This window comes from Hypomesus transpacificus, chromosome 6, assembly GCF_021917145.1.
Source record: "Hypomesus transpacificus isolate Combined female chromosome 6, fHypTra1, whole genome shotgun sequence".
Lineage (NCBI taxonomy): Eukaryota > Metazoa > Chordata > Actinopteri > Osmeriformes > Osmeridae > Hypomesus > Hypomesus transpacificus.
Window position 1 is genome coordinate 8404126 of NC_061065.1, and position 24504 is coordinate 8428629.

Below are 24504 nucleotides of genomic sequence, written 5' to 3' on the forward strand. Positions count from 1 at the left end.
CCTTCACCACCACAACCAAAGTAGTTTTTTTCATGACTAAACCCAATGCATAAAAGCTTCTGAGAAGCCCACTTATAAGGACGGAATGGTTTGACAGGTCTTGCCTAAGCCACGCCTTATTTATGTATACTGTCATTGTATTGGTTGAGCAGCAGGACGCCTAGGACCGTATCGGTAATTTTTTCATAGTGGTCCTAAACTGCACTGAGATTTGGAATATTCGGTTACAGTCCAGCAGCAAAATGGCGACTGTCATTCAGAATCCTCTGAGTTCGTAAGTAGATTTGGGCATTCGAGCATTAATATTTTCAAGGCTCTTTATTTTTATTGCATGCAACGAATGCGTACAAAGAAAATATTTTTTTTTGTGATTTTTATAGACACATGGAGCATGAATTTTCTATTATGTATTTTTATCAATCTCAAACGGAGTCTGACAATTACAAGTTTTCGTAAATTCAAATCATGTTGGAGCTCATTAGTCTGAACAAATTATTCAGAACAAGCACGCACAATCATGCGCAAAGCTACCGGACAAATTTATTTTCTCATGCTCACGTTCTGCGCTGCAATTCACTCTGCATATGGTTCTAGTAGCTTACATAGTGAAGCGAGTTCTACTTAAAAGTTGTTGCAGGGTATAGTTTGAAGTATTAGTCGCGTTATGTGTGAAGGGTTGGAAAACATCTCATTGTGGAATCAGCCTTCATATTTAGCGCGTATACGCGTATACTATAGTTCAATCTGGTGAGGTCGGTCATGGAAACGCTGTTGTTTAAAGATCAACACACTTAAAGCAGTTCTCATGTAAGAAACAACTGCTTCACACATTGTTTCTATCCGCACAGAACCGAAAATGTAATTTACCGACTTGAATCGCCTACTGTAGTCTACAATCTCTACTTTGCGTTCACTTGCAAAATCACTTAAGTCAGACATTTGACTTTAATTAGTCTACTTATCCTTTCAAATCTATCTTGAAGTGTTGAACACCTTTTGCAATTATCTCTTGCGTTTTCACCTATGTCATACTACTGCTGACAACATGATAAGCCTGGGGATTCTCAGCTGTGATCGCTATGAGTTTTACTCTACATCGACATCATTAGACAGTAGGATTATTTATCCTCCTCAATCGTCCTGGAATGTAGCGAGGGTTGTCCCGCTATCACGCAATCTATTGTGGAAGTGGTCGTAAATCCAAGCAGCATTCCTGGCTTTCACTGATAGATTTTCAGTTTGACAATGTCAACATGTTGTCTTTCGGCCTCATGATTGCTGTTCATTTGGCATAGTTACACGTACGGACTGTGCTGTGTTCGAAACTGCATGGTAGGGAGAAAGCAGTGATGTTTACCGCCATAGGTCACATTCAACATGATCGGCCTACTCGTCAACGGAATTACGTTCTCGCATTCAAAGAAAAGTAGATTATTTTGTGTGAAGACAGAAAGGGAGACATTAAGTGTGCCATCACCATCTGACGCAAAATCTTGTCACTCTTGTTGAACGATGGTTCCAGTTGGGTTCGGTTTCTCCATGAGGTATCATATTTGTATTCAGGCAACGTTCTGTTATACCTGTTAACAGGACTGTTGAGCTGAGTTCCTCACATCCTCGTCTCATTGTATAGGTCTCTAGACGTCTGGAGAACCAGGGGAGAACCCAGTTCCCTTCTGGCAAACAGCCAAATAATAAAATGAAGTGCTCTGTTTAAATTGCAGTCTTGACTAAATACAACCCTGCTTCTCATGTTCGCGGCTCTTCCCAAAGCCTCAAGGTAGGAGTATTAGAACAAGGAATGTGATTTTTGTTAGTCTCTATTGCGACTACCAGGGAATTCTGAGCCTGTGCCTGTGAGGGAAGGTCACTTGTAAACACTCAGACAGATTACTGTCTGGAGTCCTCTGTCATGGTGATGTTTTCAAATCAGTTTTATTTCTTCCTTTGGCCACAGCATGATTTAGCAACATTTAATTTCACTGAAGGGGATAGTCACTTATGTGCATGTGCTTGTTAAGTCTTGCAAGAAAAAAGAAAAATGCAGGAACATAAGCACTTAGATGTGTTTGTATTTCTGTTTAAGTAAGCAGGGGGGGCAGGTGGGTGGTGCGTGTATATATGTTTGTGTGTGTATATTTGTACAGTATGCGTGCATGCGTGTGTGTAAAGGGGGAGTTTTGAGATCTGGAGATTAGCGGTGTCGTCCTGGGTCCATCTGTTGAGAGATGCACAGAGAAGTGGAGTGATAAAAAGAGACAGACAGAGAGAGGGAAGGAGAGAGAGAGGACAGGAGAGAGAGAGGACAGGAGAGAGAGAGGACAGGAGAGAGAGAGGACAGGAGAGAGAGAGGACAGGAGAGGGAAGGAGAGAGAGAGGGAATGAGAGAGGGAAGGAGAGAGAGAGGACAGGAGAGAGAGAGGACAGGAGAGAGAGAGGACAGGAGAGAGAGGGAATGAGAGAGGGAAGGAGAGAGAGAGAGGGAAGGAGAGAGAGAGGGAATGAGAGAGGGAAGGAGAGAGAGAGAGGGAAGGAGAGAGAGAGGACAGGAGAGAGAGAGGACAGGAGAGAGAGAGGACAGGAGAGAGGGAAGGAGAGAGAGAGGGAATGAGAGAGGGAAGGAGAGAGAGAGGACAGGAGAGAGAGAGGACAGGAGAGAGAGAGGACAGGAGAGAGAGAGGGAATGAGAGAGGGAAGGAGAGAGAGAGAGGGAAGGAGAGAGAGAGGGAATGAGAGAGGGAAGGAGAGAGAGAGAGGGAAGGAGAGAGAGAACAGGAGAGAGAGAGGACAGGAGAGAGAGAGGACAGGAGAGAGAGAGGACAGGAGAGAGGGAAGGAGAGAGGGAAGGAGAGAGAGAGGACAGGAGAGAGAGATGACAGGAGAGAGAGAGGACAGGAGAGAGAGAGGACAGGAGAGAGGGAAGGAGAGAGAGAGGACAGGAGAGAGAGAGGACAGGAGAGAGAGAGGACAGGAGAGAGAGAGGACAGGAGAGAGAGAGGGAATGAGAGAGGGAAGGAGATAGAGAGAGGGAAGGAGAGAGAGAGGGAATGAGAGAGGGAAGGAGAGAGGGAAGGAGAGAGAGAGAGGGAAGGAGAGAGAGAGGACAGGAGAGAGAGAGGACAGGAGAGAGAGAGGACAGGAGAGAGAGAGGGAATGAGAGAGGGAAGGAGAGAGAGAGAGGGAAGGAGAGAACCCCATCTGCTACTTACAGGGTCCCCCTGTTACCCCTCCTCTCCCTGACGCCTAGTTTTCAAAACCCCCCAAAATCTATTGGGGAGGAGGGGGGGGGGGGGGGGGCGGGGTCATCAGGGCAAGGGCAGCATAAACAGACACACAGATACATACAGGGGGGTTACCAGGGCAAGAGCAGCATTAGTACACACACGCACACACACACAACAAGGGAAATCATCTCTGTGAATCCTTTGTGTTTCTGACTGTGTTTGGTACAGAAGAGAGGGACTCTCGCGGTGAGTCATTTACATGCAAGTAAGGACAGGATAATATCCCTTCTCTCAGCTTGTCTCACATGAATACAACTCCAAAGCAGATGTCATCAGAGACTGTCTGGCCCTGCATATTCTGCTCATGCATGTTTATCCCATTATCTTCAAATTTAATTTCAGCAAGATCTGTGAGACCAGGCAGCATGTCAGCAAGGGTAATGGCATCAAACATTCTGCTGTATCGTAACATGTCTATAACAGAATACAGTGTTGTTTACAATCACATGTCACATGTGCACGGTTTCTTTGTTGTGGTTGCCTCAGTGTTTTCTTTTAGGTTTGGTGTTGCATAAAGATGAGGGGTTCAGGTGGGAATAGCAGAGATGGCTTTACTGGTTGAGATCTGGGGGGCGGGCCGAGAGAGGTGGAAACGTACAAGGGGTGTGTGTGCTGGGGGTGGGGGGTGAGGGGCGGGTAGCTTGCTCCCCATCCCCCATTTGCGTGACTGAGAGAGAGAGCGAGTGAGTGAGTGATGGTGAGGGGGATTGTCTGTGTGGAAGGATCTGCTCCGTGAGTGTTCACACACACTCTACTCCCAACACGGGGGGCAATCCCTGGGCTTTGTTTTTCCGGGCTGTGGGAATGGCCAGGAATGTTTTTCAAGGCTTTGGGAATTTCAAAATGGCCAGGAAGAATTTTATAGGGAGACTCCATGGAGTGATCAATCCCTTTTCCTGTGCTGCACACGGACCTGGTGCATGTCTCTGTGGCTGAGAGCCGACCAGTGTGTGTGTGGAAGTGTGAGGGGGAAGAGAGAAAAGGAATGTGCACATGTGTATGAACAGACATATATTGCACATGGTGTAGGGACAGTTCTTTAGCCCGTTTCCCCCCCGCTGAGCCGTCTTGAAATCCAGAATCCATCCCCATATAGTACACCAGCCTGCATCATCCGAATCTGTAACTATCTCTCAGTTTTATCTCAATCCTCACAAAACTAGAGGGATCATTTACCACACACTTTCCTCTCTCTTTCACTCGCTCTGCCTTTCTACTTGTTCCTGTGTGTGTGTGGTGGTGGTGGTGGGGGGTGATGTCAGGGTCAGAGAGAACATGACCTTGGTCCGTAAAACCTCCTTCCCTTTCTCCTCCCCCCGTCCTCCATTCTGTCTCTCTTCCTCTAACCTCCCTCCCTCCCTCCCTCCCTCCCTCCCTCCCTCCCTCCCTCCCTCCCTCCCTCCCTCCCTCCCTCCCTCCCTCCCCTCCCTCCCTCCCTCCCTCCCTCCCTCCCTCCCTCCTGCCTACATAGCCTCATGTAGACTTGCCCTCACCCCAACCTTCCCTTTCCCCTTTCCCCTTTCCCCTCCCCCCTTTCCCCTCCCCTCTGCTCCTGTGTCTCTCCTGTCCCCAGCTGGAGGGAGGGGGCCTCAGAGCCTATCCCAATCCACGACCAAGCTACTCTTCTGGGCTGTCTTTGTGCAGGACAGTGGGGCGTCTCCAGCAGAAGGCTGATATCATAACTTCCACACTAATCTGATTGAGCCCCTCTGCTGGGCTTTAAGTGCAGTTTGGCTCTGTTCACTATAGTTTCCTACTAAACACACACACACATATATATACTGTATACTGTGTATAGCAGAAACTGCAGAGAGAGAGAAAGAGGGAGAGAGTGTATAGATATCCGACCAGTTAATCTAATTGAAGATCTGAGTTGTAAACAGCAGTCAGGAAAATGGCCCCACCTCCAACTGAATTAGCAGTTCTTGGTTTTCGTTCCTGTTGAACAGTGAGAGTATGTATCCGTCTGCTGGACGTGGAGATGCCATGACTCCACCATGGATGTTTGATGTTGTCCTTGGGAGATCTCTGTAAACATAATTAAAGGAGCAACATTCTCCCTGTGTCTTTGGATTGACCCAGGTCGTATAGTCTTAAACTGGCACAGATGTGAGGAGTACATTGCCGAACGCTGTTGGCTTAAAGGCCCCTGTCCTCTGGTCTCCTTGGTTTTCCCCCTTCACATCCATGTTCCTCTTTTCTTCTCAGTCGTGTGTGCCCTTTTCTTTCACCTTTGCAACCTTTGCAAATACATATTGTCAATTGGATTACAGTAAGAAGCATGTGATGTAGACGTGCGTCAAAGTGCGTGTGCTGAGAACGCCGAGACAGACTCGCACACACACACACACACACACACGCACACACAGTTGGCTGTGATAGATGTTTGCTTCCTGTGTATTAGGACACAACACAACTCTGACTAAGTTTTCTTCTTCACTTGGTTTAAGTCAGTCGTTTACTTGTTCTGCTGACACTTGCCCTACTCCCCTCTCATCCTCAGTTTACACAAGCAGCTCGTTATCACTGTGTGTTTGTTTAGGTTTAGGAGCTCATCGAAGGCATGTCCTCACAGCCTGTAGGCCAGCAAGCTGTGACAGTGTTGAAGGTGTGAGGCAGGTCTTGTAGCTGTACAGTTGCCGCTATAGAGGAGAGGACAGGGGAGGGGAGGAGTGGTGAGGAGAGGAGATGAGGGAAGGAGGGGTAAGGAGAGGGGGTGAGGAGAGGGGGTGAGGAGTGGTGAGGAGAAGAGATGACAGGAGGAGGGGTGAGGAGAGGGGATGAGGGGAGGAGAGGTGAGGAGAGGGGAAAGGTGAGGAATAGAATCTTAATATGTTTGAAATGCAGGAGATGTTGTTGGATCAGTGTCCTCCTCCACACCTTTCATGTGTTCCAATGAAAATAGACTGATGTGTGTGTGTGTATGTGTGTGTGTGTGAATAGAAGATACGCACACACACACACACACACACACACACACACACACACACACACACACACACACACACACACACACACACGCACACACACTGATTTATAGACCAAAGTCTATACATTTCTGTTATTTAACTGGAACACTCTGTTCCTGTCTGTTCTCAATAGTGGGCTCAGGGGCAGGACAGTAGGTCTACATACCTGAATATTCATGATGTATTTATAACCCTTCATTGTGAGTGCAAGCTATTAGCAAAGTGTCATGCATATGGAATGCAATTAGAACATACACCGTCCAATGAAAAGCCTCTGGTCCATTATTCATAGGCACCTGTGACTTGTGAGGGCCCTTCACGTTCAAGAGGAGAGAGAAGGGAAGTGTACTATGAAGTGTGTGTGTGTGTGTGTGTGTGTGTGGAGGGAGGCTGATGCAGGGACAAGACAGCAAGAGATAAAAGAGGCGGATGTATGAAGAAAGAGGAAACAGAGAGAAAGAGAGAGAGAGAGTAAGTATGAGAAAGAGAGGTTTCTTAGGATAAACAGATGAAGTGGACTCTTTGGCAGATATAAAGTACTGCTATATAACTCTCTTGTCCTCTATAGGAGCATGGGGGTACCTCAAATTAGCCAAACTGTCTTGGACATTTCAACTCGGTTTATATGAAAACATTCCACTGGCTTCTCAGCAATCACTGAATCAGTCTCTGTGTCTGCATTCCAGGTCTGAAAAGAGCAGAGCATTTGAATCTTGATGGCATTTACGTGAACAAAAATAATGCTTTAACTGTACCAGGAGTAGGGATGCAAGGATTGTAGATTTTGATGGTACAGTTTTAGTTATCCCGGAATTATCACGTTGAATGCGTGAGACTTGAGAGCCCTATAGTTTATTTTTGCCTTTATTTCAATATATAAACAAAAATCTGATCCAAAAATTCAAGGTTTGGAAATTCAGAACCAGACATCAGAAACAGATGATATGACAGTCATGTCTATCTCCCTCAAAATGACTTTATAATCTCCTCTCATCTCCTCCAATCTGTATCTGCAACACAACCCCCAAACACACACACATACAAACACACGCACACATGCACACACAAACAAACACACACACACCAGATTCCATCAGTGTCCAGAAAACTGTTCCCTGAGAGGAAAGTGTTCCCTAACATGCAAAAATCTGTTCTTATATAACCCTATCAACGCCATCAGGGGCACACAACCTTAATGGGATAGTAACGCACGGCAACAACTGTGTGCTCAGCTTGAGGTGAAGGGATTCCTGGGTACTTTCTCTGTCACATACTTCAGACATAAGGACAACTGGTTGTGATGGCGCACTCCAAATCTCTCTGTCTCCCATTCTCTGTCTTTCATTTCTGTTTGTCTTCCTGGTTTGCACACGCATGCAAGCACACACACACACACGCGCACACACACACACACACACACACACACACACACACACACACACACACACAGTGGATTGTGCTCTGATGTGCTCTGTTCCTCTATCCTTATGTAAGGGTTTATCAAGCAGCCTGGGGCATTCCACACACAGATGATTGTCGAAGTGGGACAGATATGTGCCGGGAATATGGGATGACAGGGAGGGGGAGGGAGGGACGATGGAAGGGAGGGAGGGAAGGAGAGGTAGGCGGTAAGAGGAAAAGTAAGGGAGTAGTTGAAAAACAATATGGAGGTGGAAAAGAAAAGCTAAAGGACAAGAAAGTGACCTGTTGAGATATTATAATTATATAATACACAAAAAAATATATATTACAAAACCCATACTCCTTCTGTCAGTACGCACCTCTAGTATTCTTAGTACACCATGTTACCACCTCATTACAATGTCTGGTTGACTTTACTTTCTACTTATCTTCCCTCATCAAGCCAATACTCCTCTAGAACAGGAACACTGATATTTGTGATGGAGGTAAAGCTTCGACTGTTGATCATATTTTTCTGATATGCTCTTATCAACATGATGCTGTGACATCTTTTTACAACCCCTGTACTCTTAAAACAAATACCCATATTATCCCTTCTCCTCTTAATTATTTTGCGACATTTAGCAGGTCGCTACGGAACCTTACCTGTTGATTAAACAGTATAGAAGCCTGCCGGGGTCTTTTACAGTAACTGTTAATGATGCCAGTGATACTGTACTTTCCTATTAAAGATAGGTGTCGGTAATATCTGCAGGTCGGTGACTGAGAAACATGTATCACTGCATGCTGTATTATTGAGCGAGACAAGTGCTGGTGGACCACAGATTCTCTTGAATTTCAAGAGAGATTGATTATTGTAATGATGTCTTTAAATAGCTGGCTCCATTTCAGCCTTTTGGAGGTGATCTGTTGTTCTCCAGTGAAGAGTTTGACTAGACTGCAGTGCTGTAATTGTGGTCTGTTGCAGAAACACACTGGACGCCGTGTCAGATCAGTGCCGGTTGCCGGATAAACATGTGAGAAAACACAGCTGATAAACATTGATTCTGTAGTCAGTTCAATGCTTGTGGTCTATAAGCTAAGTCAGCGTACACTCACAATCATTGTTCACCATCTTCTTCATGAAAGCCAAGATTGTGGATGTTGCCACAGCATTTTGGTCGGCCACTATTCAGTGTCAACAATCTTTCTACTCAGTCCGTTTTCTTTACTAACCCTGCTACTTCACTTAATCCCTCCCTCCCTCCCTATGCTCTCCCTCCCCTCATGCCCCCTTTCCTCTCCTCCCTCCATCATCCCTCAGTGAACAGTACACCTCTTTGTAGGGCAGAGTGTGGCCAGAAAGCTCTGGTCTTTGTCCAGGCAGGCATTCCTCACATTTCTGTGTCTCATCATCAGCACTGGGCAGGACCCATCACTTCTGATCAGGCAGTGGAGGGGACACCCCGACAGACATCCACTGAGGCTCATCTAGAGAGAGTCTTTAGGACCCCCAGCTATTACAGTCCCCAGTGAGGGGGGATATCATGCATGTGGACAGAACTGTGGACACTGACTACTCACTAGATTCCTAAACGTGACAATGCTGACACAGCATTCTTTCATATGCAGAACATTCCATCACATTTTCTAGTCAGGAGACACTTTTATCTGAAGTGACTTACTTTAAATAAGGGGGGATTCAATCCTGAAACCTCTGGATCTGCAGTCATGTACCAGCTACCTATAAGCTGTCCCCAGTGGCATGTACTTCTTCATAGTTTGAGTGTATGTTTGTGTAACCAGAGGACTGGGACTGAGCCATGGTCTGACTGACCTCTGCTGATTGATGCAGTTCGACCATCCAGCAAAGTGCAGCTGCATGCTGAGTGTAACTCTGCATGCTAATAAACACTTAAACAACGTTAGCATTCAGCTGATGGGAATGTGGTTCAGCAGCAGCAGCATAGAGGTCATCAATCATAGTCAATTGTAAGCACAACCAATATATCGTTTGTGAGCTGACATCAGTGGAGATCACCAGTACTCATGCTAATGCTCACCTAGCCAGGTTAAAGGAAGCTAATCCTGTCTGTCGTGTGTCTGTTCTCTCCCAAGACTGGGGGACCAGTTCTACAGAGAGGCCATTGAGCACTGTCGCAGCTACAACGCCCGTCTCTGCGCCGAGCGAAGTGTCCGCATGCCCTTCCTGGACTCTCAGACAGGGGTGGCCCAAAACAACTGCTACATCTGGATGGAACAGCGCCACCGACAGCCTGGTAGGTGGGACTGCAGTGGGGACAGGCTGGAGGGGGTTCAGCATGCAGACAGGAAGAAAGGCGGGAACAATTCATTCATATTCATTCTTGCATGGTCAAAAGCAACCAGGAGCATTCTGCTTCCTGGATGAAAAAGATGAGGTTTGTGTGTTTCAGTTCAATGATGGATGGACAGACAGAACAGAATAATGAAACAACTCTTTCCAGATATTCAGACGACTAAATCGGCCTCTGTGCTCCTTTCTGTACCCCCTCTATTGTAAACATTCCCTTCTTGTCTTTCGGAATTATTCTGAGACAGAGACAGACCTATGCTTGCAATCAGCACATCTGGGTCACCCAGACAAGGGGAACAATATGCTCAATAAAGAGCTGAACACAAATAGACTTCATCTCACATGCTCAGCCCTGGGGCCACACCCTGTACTTTGTGGGCAAACCTCAGTTTCGTTATATACATATTCTGGGTTTATCCCTCTCTCTCTCTCTCTCTCTCTCTCTCTTTCTCTCTCTCTCTCTCTCTCTCTCTCTCTCTCTCTCTCTCTCTCTCTCTCTCTCTCTCTCTCTCTCTCTGTCTCTCTCTCTCTCTCTGTCTCTCTCTCTCTCTCTCTCTCTCTCAGCTTGCCTCTCTCTTTCAGTCCGTCTGTCTTTCTTTCTTTCCTTCTCTCTTTCTCTGTCCATTGCTTTCATGGGACAAGGTGGGACATATGGTCAGATGTTCCAGATGTAAGATGAATGCTAAACAGATTCTGCTGGGATACAACCCAATGACTCTCATTTCTTTGTCCAGAGACCAGATATAAAATATATACACAGACACAGCCATGCCATAAACATAGCATCACAGGTACTATCAAACATCCGGAAATGGAGGCCTGTACATTCTAGATGTTTTAATGTGAATGTCAGCTTACGTTTTGCACACGTGGCTTCTCCCCAATGGTTGTTAATGTTCTTCTTCTGTGTGTGTGTGTGCTTGTGTGTTCGCCGTGTGTGTGTTTGTGTGTGTTTGTGTGTTCAGGTCAGGCTGCAGGACAGATGTACACCTACCCCGCGCGCTGCTGGAGGAAGAAGAGACGTCTGCACCCTCCTCTTGATCCCCAGCTGCGCCTGTGTGAGCTCCGACTGGGTAGGACCAACCCTACATCACCCAGACGCTAGCCACGACCAACCCTACATCACCCAGACTCTAGCCACGACCAACCCTACATCACCCAGACGCTAACCACGACCAACCTTACATCACCCAGACGCTAGCCACGATCATCCCTACATCACCCAGACGCTAGCCACGACCAACCCTACATCACCCAGACGCTAGCCACGACCAACCTTACATCACCCAGACGCTAGCCACGATCAACCCTACATCACCCAGACGCTAGCCACGACCAACCCTACATCACCCAGATGCTAGCCACGACCAACCCTACATCACCCAGACGCTAGCCACAACCAACCCTACATCACACAGACGCTAGCCACGACCAACCCTACATCACCCAGACGCTAGCCACGACCAACCCTACATCACCCAGACGCTAGCCACGACCAACCCTTCATCACCCAGACGCTAGCCACGACCAACCCTACATCTACAGCCCTCCTACCACATCACCCAGACGCTAGCCAACCCTACATCTACAGCCCTCCCACCTACATCACCCACACGCTAGCCACGACCAACCCTACATCTACAGCCCTCCTCACCCGGAGAGTACCACCTTCATGCTCTCAGCAATATCCTACCTATAAATAACAGTTTCTACCAACAAACATTTATACACAACCCATTTGGACACTATTCACTTACCTTCTCGTCTAAAGATCATTCACTCACTCTATATTGTCTACATCTTATACTCTTTTCCCTTGCACTGTTACACGCACACACACACACACACACACACACACACACACACACACACACACACACACACACACACACACACACACACACACACACACTCACACACTACTGGTTCTACAGTGAAGTTATATTGTTCCCTTTCTGGCCATCTGGCTTTGGTTAGCCTCTCTCTTTCTTGGTCTCCAGGTTCACTCTCTTCCTGAATCAATGCCTTCTCTCTCTGTTCTCTGTACTATACACACACACGCACACGCACGCGCACTCACTCACACACACACACATACTCTTAGCTACAGAACAGAAGCACCCTAACTGGGCCCCTTTAATCATTTGTCCATGCAGCATTAGAATGTAAGTGAGTCCTATGAGGTGAAAGGATATGTGTGTGTGAGCGTGTTTGAGTGGTATGGGTGTTAGTGAGTGTGTTATGTGGATTGTGTGTTAGTGTGTAGATGTGTTTGTGTGGCATGTGTGTGAGCGCGTGGATGTGTTTGTATTAAGGGTAGGACTAGTGAAGGGATGCCCCTGCCAGGAACCTGATAAGGGGGAGGAATAAAGGCCAGTCTGTGTCTGAGCCTTCCATCTCCATTGTTTTCCTGGCTTCTCCAGCCGCAACTCAATACTACAGCTGTGACCAAGAACACAGTCAGCCAAGAAAAGGGAAGGAGTCATTTTCAGGAAAAACTCCCCATAAGATTCACCAAATTTCAGCATGTAGTGAGATAAGAATTGTGTCTCAGGCTTTTTAATTCAATTGAATTGACTTATTTTCTATTCCTCCGATGTAAACAGTACATTTATCAACACTGCGAATGCTTCCCTTTCTTTTTTGGTTAGCTGTTCAGTAGGGTTGGGTACCGAAACCCAGTGCTAATATGGCACTTATACCTATATGACTGGTATGTACCGGACCAAATCAGAAACGCAGATTTTTGTGTTTTCATCAATACAATAGGTCTTGAGACGTGTTTGTGTGTGGGTGTTTAGGTTAGTAATCTGCGTGAGTAATCTGTAGCTACCTCACTGGCTCTGCACAACATTCTGCTCTACTTCCCTCCCCCTATCCCAGGGGGCTGGAGAGATTTGGGGGGGTGGAGGAGGGAGAAAGGAGATAACCGGAGGAGAAGGAGGGGGGGGGGGGTGTGCTAAGGAAGAATGGGCCAGGGGCAGGGGTGGGGGGGACTGGGGGTGGAAGAAAGGGAGGGGTGAAAAAGGGGATAGCAAAGGGGTGAAAGGAGAGAGGGTTAGGGAAAGGGATGGAAGGGGCTGGGCATGTGTCTGGTTAGTGACAGTCAAGACAACCTGCCTACGCAGACACAAAGAGAGAGAAGGAAGAGAAGGCATGGAGCAATGAAGGAGGGGTTAGAGGGGAGATGAAGGTATATCAGTTATGACTCTGCTCCTCATAACAAAGACTTACTGTCTCTGGAGTTTCCGTCCTCAAATCTACCCTCCCTCCCTCCCTCCTTCATACCCTTTCTCTTCACGTCCTCCCTTCATCCTCTTTTATTACAAACCCCAAACAAGGGAGAAGCTTTACTCACCCCTCCAAGTTTATCTCTACGGAAATGAAAGAAAAAGACTCATAGCAACGGAGAGAGTGTGTAGAAAGAGACAGATAAAGAGAATGAATGAGAGAGAGTGACAGAAAGAGAGATGTTCTGAGAGGGGAGGAGGGGGAGAAAGATGATAGAGAGAGAGGGTTCTGGAGCTGGAGGGGTCTTGATCCAGTAGCTTTGATGAAAAACAAACAGGAAAGGAAAACAACAGAGGGCCAGACCAGTCTCTACCTCTCTCTCATCCTCCTGTTCTCTTCACCCCTTCTTCATCCACCCCTTTCATGTGTGCCACCTGGTCGGCTTCTGCTTTTAATGGTGCCGAGTCGGGGGTCGGACCTCAGACATAGAGATGGTATTCACACACACACGCACACACACACGCACACACACACACACACACACACACACACACACACACACACACACACACACACACACACACACACGTTGGGCACATCTGCCTTCTCTATGCTCCCCTCTGTGGCTTTTTCTTAATCTCCTCTTTCACCCTCCCCTCCATCCACCCCTCCACCAGAGGCTGAGTTGGCCCCGAAGCGGGAGGCCCCCCCTGGGGAGGCGACAGCCCTGGAGGCCCTGCTGAGAGGAGAGGGGCTGCTGGAGAAGAAGAGCAACATGAGCAAGGAGGAGGAAACCCTTTTGGAGATCCAGGTACCATAGGTCACCTACAGGGGGGAGGTCACCCAGTGGCACAGGTCACTTACAGGAGGGGGGTCATCCAGTGGCACAGGTCACCTACAGGGGGGGGGGGGTCACCCAGTGGCACAGGTCACCTAAAGGGGGGGGGGGGGTCATCCAGTGGCACAGGTCACCTACAGGGGGGGGGGGGGGTCATCCAGTGGCACAGGTCACCTACTGGGGGGGGGATCACCCAGTGGCACAGACCACCTCCGGGGGGGGGGGGGGGGGGGGTCACCCAGTGGCACAGACCACCTACTGGGGGGGTCATCCAGTGGCACAGGTCACCTACTGGGGGGGGTCACCCAGTGGCACAGGTCACCTACAGGGGGGGGGGGGGGTCATCCAGTAGCACAGACCACCTACTGGGGGGGTCATTCAGTGGCACAGGTCACCTACTGGGGGGGGGGTCACTTAGTGGCACAGGTCACCTACTGGGGGGGGGGTCACCCAGTGGCACAGGTCACCTACAGGGGGGGCACCCAGTGGCCCAGACCACCTACAGGGGGGGCACCCAGTGGCCCAGACCACCTACTGGGGGGGGTCACCCAGTGGCCCAGACCACCTATTGGGGGGGTCATCCAGTGGCACAGATCACCCATGAGGGAGAGGGGGTTCATCATCATACTGTCTTTTTTTCCGAAATCCTTTAACGTGGTCACCCCTTTACTGAAGGGAAACAGAGAGAATGGTCTTGTGGAATGTATCAAACCCTCTGCCTCCTCCTCTCCACTTCTGCTCGCTCAGAGGGTCCTGGAAGCCGACGAGAATGGGGACGGTTTCCATGACGACGAGGACTTTGAAGTGGACACTCCAAAGAGGAAGCACAGAAACAAAGGCAGAGTGAGTGTGCGTGTGGGTTTCTGAGTTTGTGTGTTCAGTATGCACATTACTGTGTGTAGATAAATAGATGGATAGACAGAACGAGAAAGAGATATCGAGAGATATATAAAGACAGACAGAGATATACACAGAGAGATACAGAGAGAGAAAGAGATATACACAGAGAGATACAGAGAGAGAGAGAGAGATACACAGAGAGATACAGAGAGAGAAAGAGATACACACAGAGAGATACAGAGAGAGAAAGGGAAGCAGGACAGAATGCCCAGAGTGTATTTGTCTCCCGCATCATCCTTGTGTGTTTGTCTTCTTCTCCAGGGTCGAGGTTCTGGTCGGAGGAGGACAGAGGCGGTTGCCAACGACGACCAGGACAAACCTTACGTCTGTGACAGTAAGAAAATGCATCTTGAAGATATGCATTGTGTGGTCACCGTGTGGCTGCGAGGTTATTTAGGTCATGTAAGTCTTGAAATCAGAAGGACCAGGCCTGATGAAGCACATTCCAATGGCGTAAAGATCTGACCAAGATCCCTACCGCAGGGCTGTCCTGACCAGTCCATTACCCTTCCATGCATACACGACAAGAACCGCTCTCTAAAACCCCTTCTATGTAAAAAGGTCATCTGCAACCATTAGCATCAGATCAATGCTCCTCTTGTTTTCCCTCGGAGCAGAGAGCAGCTCAGAGAGCAGCTCTCTTTCTCCCCCACACAGGAGGAAGGAGAGGCCAGGCTCACGGCTTGACTAGCCCAGCTCACAGCTCTCTCCGGGGGAGAGACACACAGGACTGTTCTCTCATGGTCTGGAAGTAGCCTCTGAATGAAAAGAAAACTCACTCACTTTTGTGTTTTGTTTCTTTTTCTCTCTCTGTTTCCCCCCCAACTCCCGTTTGCCTTTGTCTCTCCCTCTGTTCCAGACAGAAACAAACAAAAGCATAACTCAAAATCCGCCGACTCAGGTATCTGGACATGTCGCCATCTTGTCTCTTTAGGGAAATGCTGGGCTGTGCTAATCACCAGGCTGGTTCACCACGGGCTGCTGTTGCTCTGTGGCTGGTTTGATCTTGTCTGCAGCTACTTTTCCGCTAAATTCCGTGCACTTTGTAACTGCTTAAGCTTCGACTGTGAAATCAGAGCAAGCTTGCATGTCACTAACAACACTGTGTGCCCGTATGCTAGAACATTGCTGTGGCTGAATGTTTTTTTAAGCACCAGTGTACTGTAGGTAGTGCATTAATAGAAACACTGCAAAAAAGGTCTGCTAAAATACAAGAAAAAAAAACAAAATTTGAAGAGAAAATTACTATAATTCACTGTACTAGTGAAATTATCTTGCTGCGTGGACAGATAATTTTACTCAACAAAGATATCTTAAAATAAATTGGTTCCAGTCTAGAAATAAGTAGGCTTAAGAATATACCACAAATTAAAAGATGAAAACTAGTAAATCATTTTTGAAACAAGATAATAAATCTTATATTTCCAGAACTAAGATTTTAAATCATGGCAAGCAGAACAATTTGCAGTGTACAAACTATATTTCTTAACAGCTACTCTCAGGCCTCACCAATGAGAACACTGCTTAAGTGTTAGAATCACATCTTTATCAAGTGTCGACAGGTCATGCCTTGCGGGCTTCACAAACATGATCGAACACAAAGGTCATTACACAGAACTTAGGCTTTGGTTTTCAATAGCATCTCCATTTAATAGCTGTGGGAACTAATATTAACTGACACGTGTGTTGTGGGAATTTCAGGTTGTTAGAGAGCGTATATATTGTGATGTCAGAGTGTTGATTCAAACAGAATCTATATGCTTTTGTGAAGACCACAACCCCACCTGATCACTGATCATGTATGTGTGTGTGTGTTCATTAGATTCATAGTATCGTCCTTTAGCTGTTGCAGTCTCAGTGATATTCTGTTTTGTTGTGTGTGTCTAGAAAGCTTTTCTGAAAGACACACTGAGTAAATGTACCTGTTTGGTGAAGTATAGTCCTGATGTTCCGTGTACCCTGAGATCTGACGTCTATCTTGTTCACATCTCTCTGGCAACGTCAAGCGCTGTTCATTAGAAAGCCTTCATTCCTTCCTCTCTGCCCTGCGTTCTCTGTTCTCATGCTGACAGGTAACCCTCTCAACCCCGCCCTGGCTCCAGGGTAGCAGAGACAACAGCTGCTAGATTTAATTCCTATGATAATTCTTTAAATATACCCCCAAAATAATATTAGATGAGGATGGAAAAGGTAATTAACATGTGTTGGCTGCTGGTTGTTGTTTTGGGTGCTTTAGCCAGAAACTTGTTATCCTGCTTAGAACAGGCTGCTCACGATGCCTCCTTTGTGGATGTTTTCCGTCAAGCAGAGCTCAACTGTTAGACAGACTGGACTGAAATACAGACCAAACACATGATCTCATTACTGCCTGTACCGTGCTGTAGCCAGCCCAGGGCAACGTTTCTGGGTGTGTTTTAGTCAGCGGCTTCCTAGTCCGTGCGTAGTGAGGTGCGGTCATCCCTGGTTGAGGTTTTGGCTTACATTACAGGGACTACTTCATCACCCTACCAACAACCACTGTAATGATACTGTGTAATACAGGTCTTGTAAAACATGCACCTTTGTTTTCGGTGTGCTAGATTGAGGCATTGGTAGCAATCTGAATTTGAGCAGGTTCTTGGTTCATAGGTAGAACATCTTTCTACGTGTTCTAGAATGTTCTGGAATCTTTCCGCCGGGTTTCTAACAGTTTGGGGCTCTGTTGTCAACAGTCTGTGGGAAGCGCTACAAGAACCGTCCGGGGCTGAGCTACCACTATGCCCACACCCACCTGGCAGAGGAGGAGGGCGAGGAGGAGAGGGAGGATGAGGTGGCCCCGTCCCCCCCACCACGGCCAGACAACCACAAACGTAAGATACTGACCCTCAACCGGCCAACAGAAAACAACATCAAACAATTGAGTAACTCTACCGTGTGTGACGATCCCATCGATGCGTTGAAGGCTGTGTACTGCACACATTGCAGATTAAACAAAAAAACAAAAAAAAACATGCAAAACTTTACCTGCTGATATATACTGGCATATAATGACTGTAACCTTTTATTTCATGTATAGATTATTGGTTTCAACCATCCAATAATTAACCAATAACTAACCAGTGATTCGGTAAAGATGAGTAGAAGTATGAGTAAATCCAACCAAACATGTCCCCTCACAGCTCAGAAAGGCCCAGATGGCTCCATCATCCCTAACGACTACTGTGACTTCTGCCTGGGGGACCAGGACTCCAACCGGAAGACTGGCCAGGCCGAGGACCTGGTGTCCTGCTCCGACTGCGGACGCTCTGGTGAGTCCAGCTTCTTCATCCCTCACCCTCCAGCCTCCTCATCCCTCACCCTCCACCCTCATCCCTCACCCTCCTCATCCCTCCACCCTCCTCAATTTATCGTGGTATATTTTGGAGTATATGAATTTCAACATCGATTTTCGTTTTAGGGTTATCACGTGACTGATACAGGTTACTGACCCTCTTTCAGGACAACATATTCAGCTGTTCTAACTTTCCCTGTTGATGCTCAGGGGTTATGACAGAGATCTAGGTTCCTCTCTCCAAGTGCAGGCTTCTGTTCTTGGAGTCAGCGCATACGTTATAAAACATACTCCAGTCTTTATTTTCCTCCACACATCTCATTTCTTAATTTCTATCTTTTTTTATTTGTAATAATTATTTTGCTTCCTTTGTCCGCTATCTTGATGTGAGTTCCTCCTGTTCTGGCAGACTGAGTCTGTCCCTTTGCATCGGAAGATACTGGAGTGTAACGCTTTGTGTGGTTGGCTGCCTGGTTTGGCGTGTTGTGCCGGGGGGGCAGTGGAGCAGGGTTGTGTGGGGAGACAGTTGAACACACTCTGACAACTGTGCTTCTCTGACAACTAGGGATTGTCTCTGTGGAAGGACGTTTGTTGCTGGTTTTGTCAAATAAACACACATAAATAGGCAATTTAATTATTGACTAAACTATGTCATAAATTAGCTATCAATGAGCTATCCATGAACAATTAGCTATCAAGGAGATATCGGTGGACCTAGTGGAGAGCCAACTTGGTGCAGCATCCTAGACTGACAGCTGCCTGCTTCCATCCTGCATGCCTCTCAGTGTCCACTTGTCAACACGTCTCTCTCCTACGAGTTCTGCCATAGAAGACGGCTTCTGCAACATCCTCTCCTCCACAACCATTCACTCTTTTGTTCTACTTGTCCTCACGCATTTCCTCCATGACGCTCTGATCTGCTTTCCGTTTTTTTCTTTTCTTTTTCATCCGATCGGCCTGTGAGGTGAAAATTATCCACAAAGTCGTCATAAATCGTCACCTTTGCCGTGAGAGAAAAAAAAGTAGTAATTGCAACAGAAACTTAGTTGGACTGTGGCTTTGCTATGTGTGCTGGTGTGTTTAGAGTCGCTGTGGGATAGGTGGAGAGGCTCTGACACTGTTGTCTTGTTTCTGTTGCTGTCAATCTGGTGTGCTCGCGTTAGCCGGACGACGAGGCCTGAAGAGAGCGAGCAGGAAGATGAGCGTACTTGAAGAATTGTTCGGCAACGCGTCTGACAGCGAAGCTTCCACGTTTCGCGGCTTTGAGGACGACGAGTTGAAGGACATTGTCTTTTCGGAAGACGATGGACAGGGCTGAGAGAGGCCGATTATCCTGCCGACCTCAGCTTGAGTTTTTACTTTGGAGTTTTTGTTGTTGTGAAAGGAACACAAGAACATCCGAGACGACCGTCTGTGCCATTCTGGCCCGGCCTGCTGATGCATTCAGTTTATAAACGATTTATAACTTTTGATATTAACAAGAACGGACTTGGCAGCAGCTGTCTGCTCTGTAGAAGCGGCTAGGCGAAGAAGCTCTTATCTGGATTCTGATTGATGGACATGACGAACTGTTGACGTCAACATTTGGATTTAGCCTACTTGTTCAATTTCATGTTGAACAGATTTACCTGTCAAGATATATATTTAATGTCTGAAACAAAACTGTACTGCATGGAAATCAATACATTAATAAATACATCTAAAAAATAAAAATATCTTGGTAACACCTGCCTCAGGACTAAAGGAAGAACCAAGGTCAAGAGCAATGCTTTAATCAAACAAAACAAAAGTTGGTTGACATGCCATCTCTATGGCTACATGGACAAAGTGGCCAATGAGGAAGCAAGGGGAGGGATGTTCCTGGGCTCTGAGTTGCTCCATTGGCCTGTGAGGACAATTAGCTGAGAGGTAAGAGCCTGTCGGCATTTCGTCATTTCGTCATCCCTCTCTGTCCTTAGAAACCATTGACTTTGGTTGTTGGTATCAGTTTTTCTTTAATTTATATAATCTTTCTGGAAGATGAAACACATAAACGTTTAACCACAGGGTTGGGCTTGGGTCTGTGATTCAATACAGGTATTACCCAGCAGTTACTGATGTTTCACACTTAATGCCACACACAGATGGCAGATGAATTGGGATTGAAAAATCATTTAACTGTCACCAGATTCAGTTTCCTGTTTACTATCTCTCCGTCTGTCTGTCTGGGCACGCTCAGTGTTCCCGGCCAACTTTTCAACACTGGGTGCATTTATCTTCATTCCACCTATAAACAGAGACTGTCAGTGAAGCTATCTGTCTGTCTGGAAGGTCATAGGGAGGAGGAAGGATTTGGGTTTGGCTGGAGGCCCAGTCCCGAGTCTGAGCCTGGAGAGGGTCTGCACACGGTCTCTTTTAGAAGCTGAATCATGCTTCATTGAACGTCCGATTGATACCTCGGTGATAACTCACCTGTGACCTCCCCAGTGTGCTGGGGGGGCATCTCTGTCACTGGCCTCAAAGTCGTAAAAGGAGTGTAAGGACTCTTTCACTGCTTGTACAGTTAGGCGTGTTATTGAAATGTTGTATGCAGGGAGTCAGGTGGCTGAGCGGTTAGGGAATCGGGTTAGGGAATCGGGCTAGTAATCTGAAGGTCGCCAGTTCGATTCCTGGCCGTGCAAAATGACGTTGTGTCCTTGGGCAAGGCACTTCAGCCTACTTGCATCGGGGGAATGTCCCTGTACTTACTGCAAGTCGCTCTGGATAAGAGCGTCTGCTAAATGACTAAATGTATGCTTTGGTTTGAGAATCAGTGTTTTGGTCAAATGTTTGATATGGGATTGTGTTTTGGAGAAACGCCCTGCCTTGCGCTCACAGCAGAACATGGAGGAGGGAGGAACTGTGAGTTAATTTGTTTCGAATGATTTTCAGGCTGTATTGAATTTCCACAGAGCAGCAGAACTCTTTATTCCTGAATGCGGAGCTCAATAGACGCCCTAGCATTCTGCATCCCTAGCCTTGAAAAGAAACGTTTTCAATAACAGGAAAGATCCATTGTCCTTTCTGAAGGAGCGTCAAACCGTAATCAACTGTGGACTATGATATTGATCTACAGTATGTGGCTGCATGGAGGAAAAGATCACAAGCCTTTTATGTTTTTTTTGGTTAATTCATGTAATTCAGTGTGCATCGAGGTTCAGCCATGTTCAAACACAGATTGCCAACATCTATTCAAAAAGTTCATCATAACATGAAGCAGCAGTGTGCGTCTGTTCTGTACTACTGAGAGGACATGAAGGAGACTAATAAACCAGAACGAAGACCCAAAGAGAGAGAGCAGTTGGCGGGGGGGTTGGTGGGGGGAGGGGGTATAGGGGAGTGGGGAAGCCAACCATCTGTCTCATTCAGGAATAAAGTACATGTTATTTCAAGAAAATATTTCCACACCTGTAAACAACCTGTCTCCTCCTCTCCTCCCCATCCCCAGGTCACCCCACCTGTCTACAGTTCACAGACAACATGATGCAGGCAGTGAGGACCTACCAGTGGCAGTGCATAGAGTGCAAATCCTGCAGCCTCTGTGGCACCTCAGAGAATGACGTGAGTGGAAGAAGGAGCCTGCTGGCTGACATGGCAGCTGGAGTCACTGACAGGTCAAAAGCATCAAGTCAAAATGCAAGCCCAAAAAATCATTAGTATTTATAAATTAGTTTACCACAACAATCTTCTCCATACACAAAAAGAAGATTACATTACATTTTACATTTATGCATTTAGCAGACGCTTTTATCCAAAGCGACTTCCAAGAGAGAGCTTTACAAAAGAGCATAGGTCACTGATCATAACAACGAGGTAGTCCCAAACATTGCAAGCAGCCAAAACATGAAGCATACATTGTGAAAAAACTAAACAAGCGCCAAAAGGGAGGACCCATAAGAGCATGCAGTTATACTAGTTACAAATTAAAACAACATGAACCACAAAAAGTGCAGGACTGTACCTGTAGAAGAACAATCAACAGTAAAAGATGCACGTCACATTCCCCCGTCTTGGGCTGACGTGATTGATTTATTTGAGGCCTTCGTTCCCGGACGTGTTGATTACAGAATGATTGAACTTGCTCCAACCTGAGAGTGACAGGATGTGACGTGTCCGTGTGCTCCTGTTCCACAGGACCAGCTGCTGTTCTGTGACGACTGTGATCGTGGGTACCACATGTACTGTCTGAAGCCTCCTATGACCCAGCCCCCTGAAGGTAAGACGACACACAGGAAGGGAGGTCACGTTTCAGAGGACGTCGACAACGTCTCTCTGCTGCTCTCTGTGTGTCTATTTTCCGGTCTCTCTGTCTCACTCTCTCTCTCTGCCTCTTTGTGTTTCTTTCTGTCTCTCTCTCTCTCTCTCTTTCTCTCTCTCTCTCTCTCTCTCTCTCTCTCTCTCTGTCTCTCTCTCTCTCTCTCTCTCTCTCTCTCTCTCTCTCTCTCTCTCTCTCTCTCTGTCTTTCTCTCTCTAGGGAGCTGGAGCTGTCACCTGTGTCTGGCTCTGTTAAAGGACAAGGCTTCAGCCTACGAAGAGCCATAACATCAGTCAACCACCAGCACCAACCAGGACATTCCTCTTGCCACACACACACACCCTCACACATGCACATACACACAATCACAGGCTCAGGGCAGACATTAGTCTTACTTCGTCCAGTTGTCAGCTTCTTGTGGAAGAGTACAGCTTATGCCCCTGATCCAGGAGTCAGGCTATCTGCAAGCAGCTCTCTACCTCACAACTCTTGCCAACCTCCAAACATCAGAGAACACATCCCTCAAGTGAAATTCACACATCAGGTAGCACAAGCTCATTCAGAACCCAAACATAGGTACAAATTACTACAAGTTTGTGTATTTTCCACACAGTAGGTAATACAACATTTACGGTATAACACAACCAACACTTCTTGAAACCAGAGAGTTAAAGTCAGTTTTACTTGTTTGTTTGAATTCATAGATTACCCTGTGTCCCTTGCGTAATTAGATTTCCAAATGACAGACTTATTTTAATATTTAGACTTACTTGATACTCTGTGATACCTTATTTGACCAGATTTATAAAGCAAACTGTTATTAATGCTGCATATGGACTGAGAGGACTGCGTCTTGTTGCTCGAACATGACTCTCTCTCTGAAGCTCAGCAACATTCTCAACTCACGCTTTGTTTCTGTATCACCGTGGTAACTAGGAGACTAAGGTGCTTATAAAAACAATTGTCTGAAGACAATTAAAATTAAACTGTTATTCATGCATTCCTACTGATATTGACTGTTACTGTGGTTGAATGCTTGGTTCAGAACATTAAACTACTGTTAAATTCCTGGTCTTATAATAGGACAATAGTTACACATGACCATTGATAGCTGTCAAATGGTATAAAGATTTTACATGGCCTCTAAAGTATATCTGAAAATTATACTCAGCAAGCAACATGCTGTCTTTAAGATTATTTTAGACTTCTCTGTACAATATGTGTGCATCAAGTTTGTACATGTGTGTTTTTATGCATCAGTAAATGTTTACTATATGTTTCATGAAGCCCTTTTGATTGTCTTTCAAAACATATTTGTACGTTGTGAGATTGCGTGCCCTCTGGTACAAATGTCTCTACATGCCACAGTCAAGGACTATTTGAAGTCCCAATAAGCTTAAACAAAAACGCTACAAAAAAGGAATCCAGATTTTATAGTGTGAGACAAACTCAACTATTTAAGTTTAGCTAACTGTTTTCGATTTGAAAATATGAAATTAAATCTTTAAGACACAAAAATTGCATCGGCATGACTGGAAATGTCTTACTAGTACTTTCTATTCTTGTTTTTTTTGTGTTTTTGTATTTGGTATTGGTTTTTCCTAAGACAATCATGCGGTAAAATTAGATGTGAATAACTTTTTGAATGTGTTTGTCGTGCCTCCCTTGCAGTCATTTCAGCATCATTTATTACTGTTTGTATCAAGTTCTTACCCAAACAAATGTATTCAATATCATTTATTTTTATTCGTGAAAATTGCCTAAAGTACTTAGAAACCATTTTTTGATTTTGTTGATGTATACTTGTTTTCTTTTTATTGGGCTGAAATAAAGATTTTACCTCATTACTTCTATGAACCTGTTTCCCCCCAAAACACATTAAAATACATGTGGAAATACTTAGCAGATATCAGGTTTTGTAGACTGTGTTTGGGTTTCTCAGCGTCTGAATGTTTTGTCTACA

The 24504-nt window shown here is 46.2% G+C and overlaps 1 protein-coding gene across 6 annotated transcripts; it reads left to right on the forward strand.

The window, feature by feature from the left end:
- Window positions 1–191: 191 nt before the first annotated feature.
- On the forward strand, window positions 192–24448 carry dpf3 (double PHD fingers 3). Of its 6 annotated transcripts, none has more exons than XM_047021337.1 (12): window positions 192–274; window positions 9773–9933; window positions 10955–11062; window positions 13898–14031; window positions 14806–14907; window positions 15220–15292; window positions 15818–15859; window positions 17670–17807; window positions 18117–18245; window positions 21735–21847; window positions 22421–22502; window positions 22761–24448. In XM_047021337.1, the coding sequence occupies exons 1-12, from the start codon at window positions 243–245 to the stop codon at window positions 22826–22828; spliced, it is 1182 nt and encodes a 393-aa protein (XP_046877293.1). In that variant the 5' UTR covers window positions 192–242; the 3' UTR covers window positions 22829–24448. The 6 variants fall into 6 exon arrangements, 4 of the variants coding, with proteins under 4 accessions (XP_046877293.1, XP_046877295.1, XP_046877296.1 ...); XM_047021339.1 differs by having other exon boundaries at window positions 14806–14901; XR_006956199.1 differs by lacking the exons at window positions 22421–22502; window positions 22761–24448 and adding an exon at window positions 19432–20176 and having other exon boundaries at window positions 21735–21820.
- The last annotated feature ends 56 nt before the right edge of the window (window positions 24449–24504 follow it).

Bases quoted from the DNA above. Each gene is read 5' to 3' on its own strand.
- dpf3 (XM_047021337.1), top strand. From the start codon at position 243: ATGGCGACTGTCATTCAGAATCCTCTGAGTTC. The intron at 275-9,772 runs GTAAGTAGATTT...TTCTCTCCCAAG, and splicing joins ATTCAGAATCCTCTGAGTTC to ACTGGGGGACCAGTTCTACA. The intron at 15,860-17,669 runs GTATCTGGACAT...TGTTGTCAACAG, and splicing joins CTCAAAATCCGCCGACTCAG to TCTGTGGGAAGCGCTACAAG.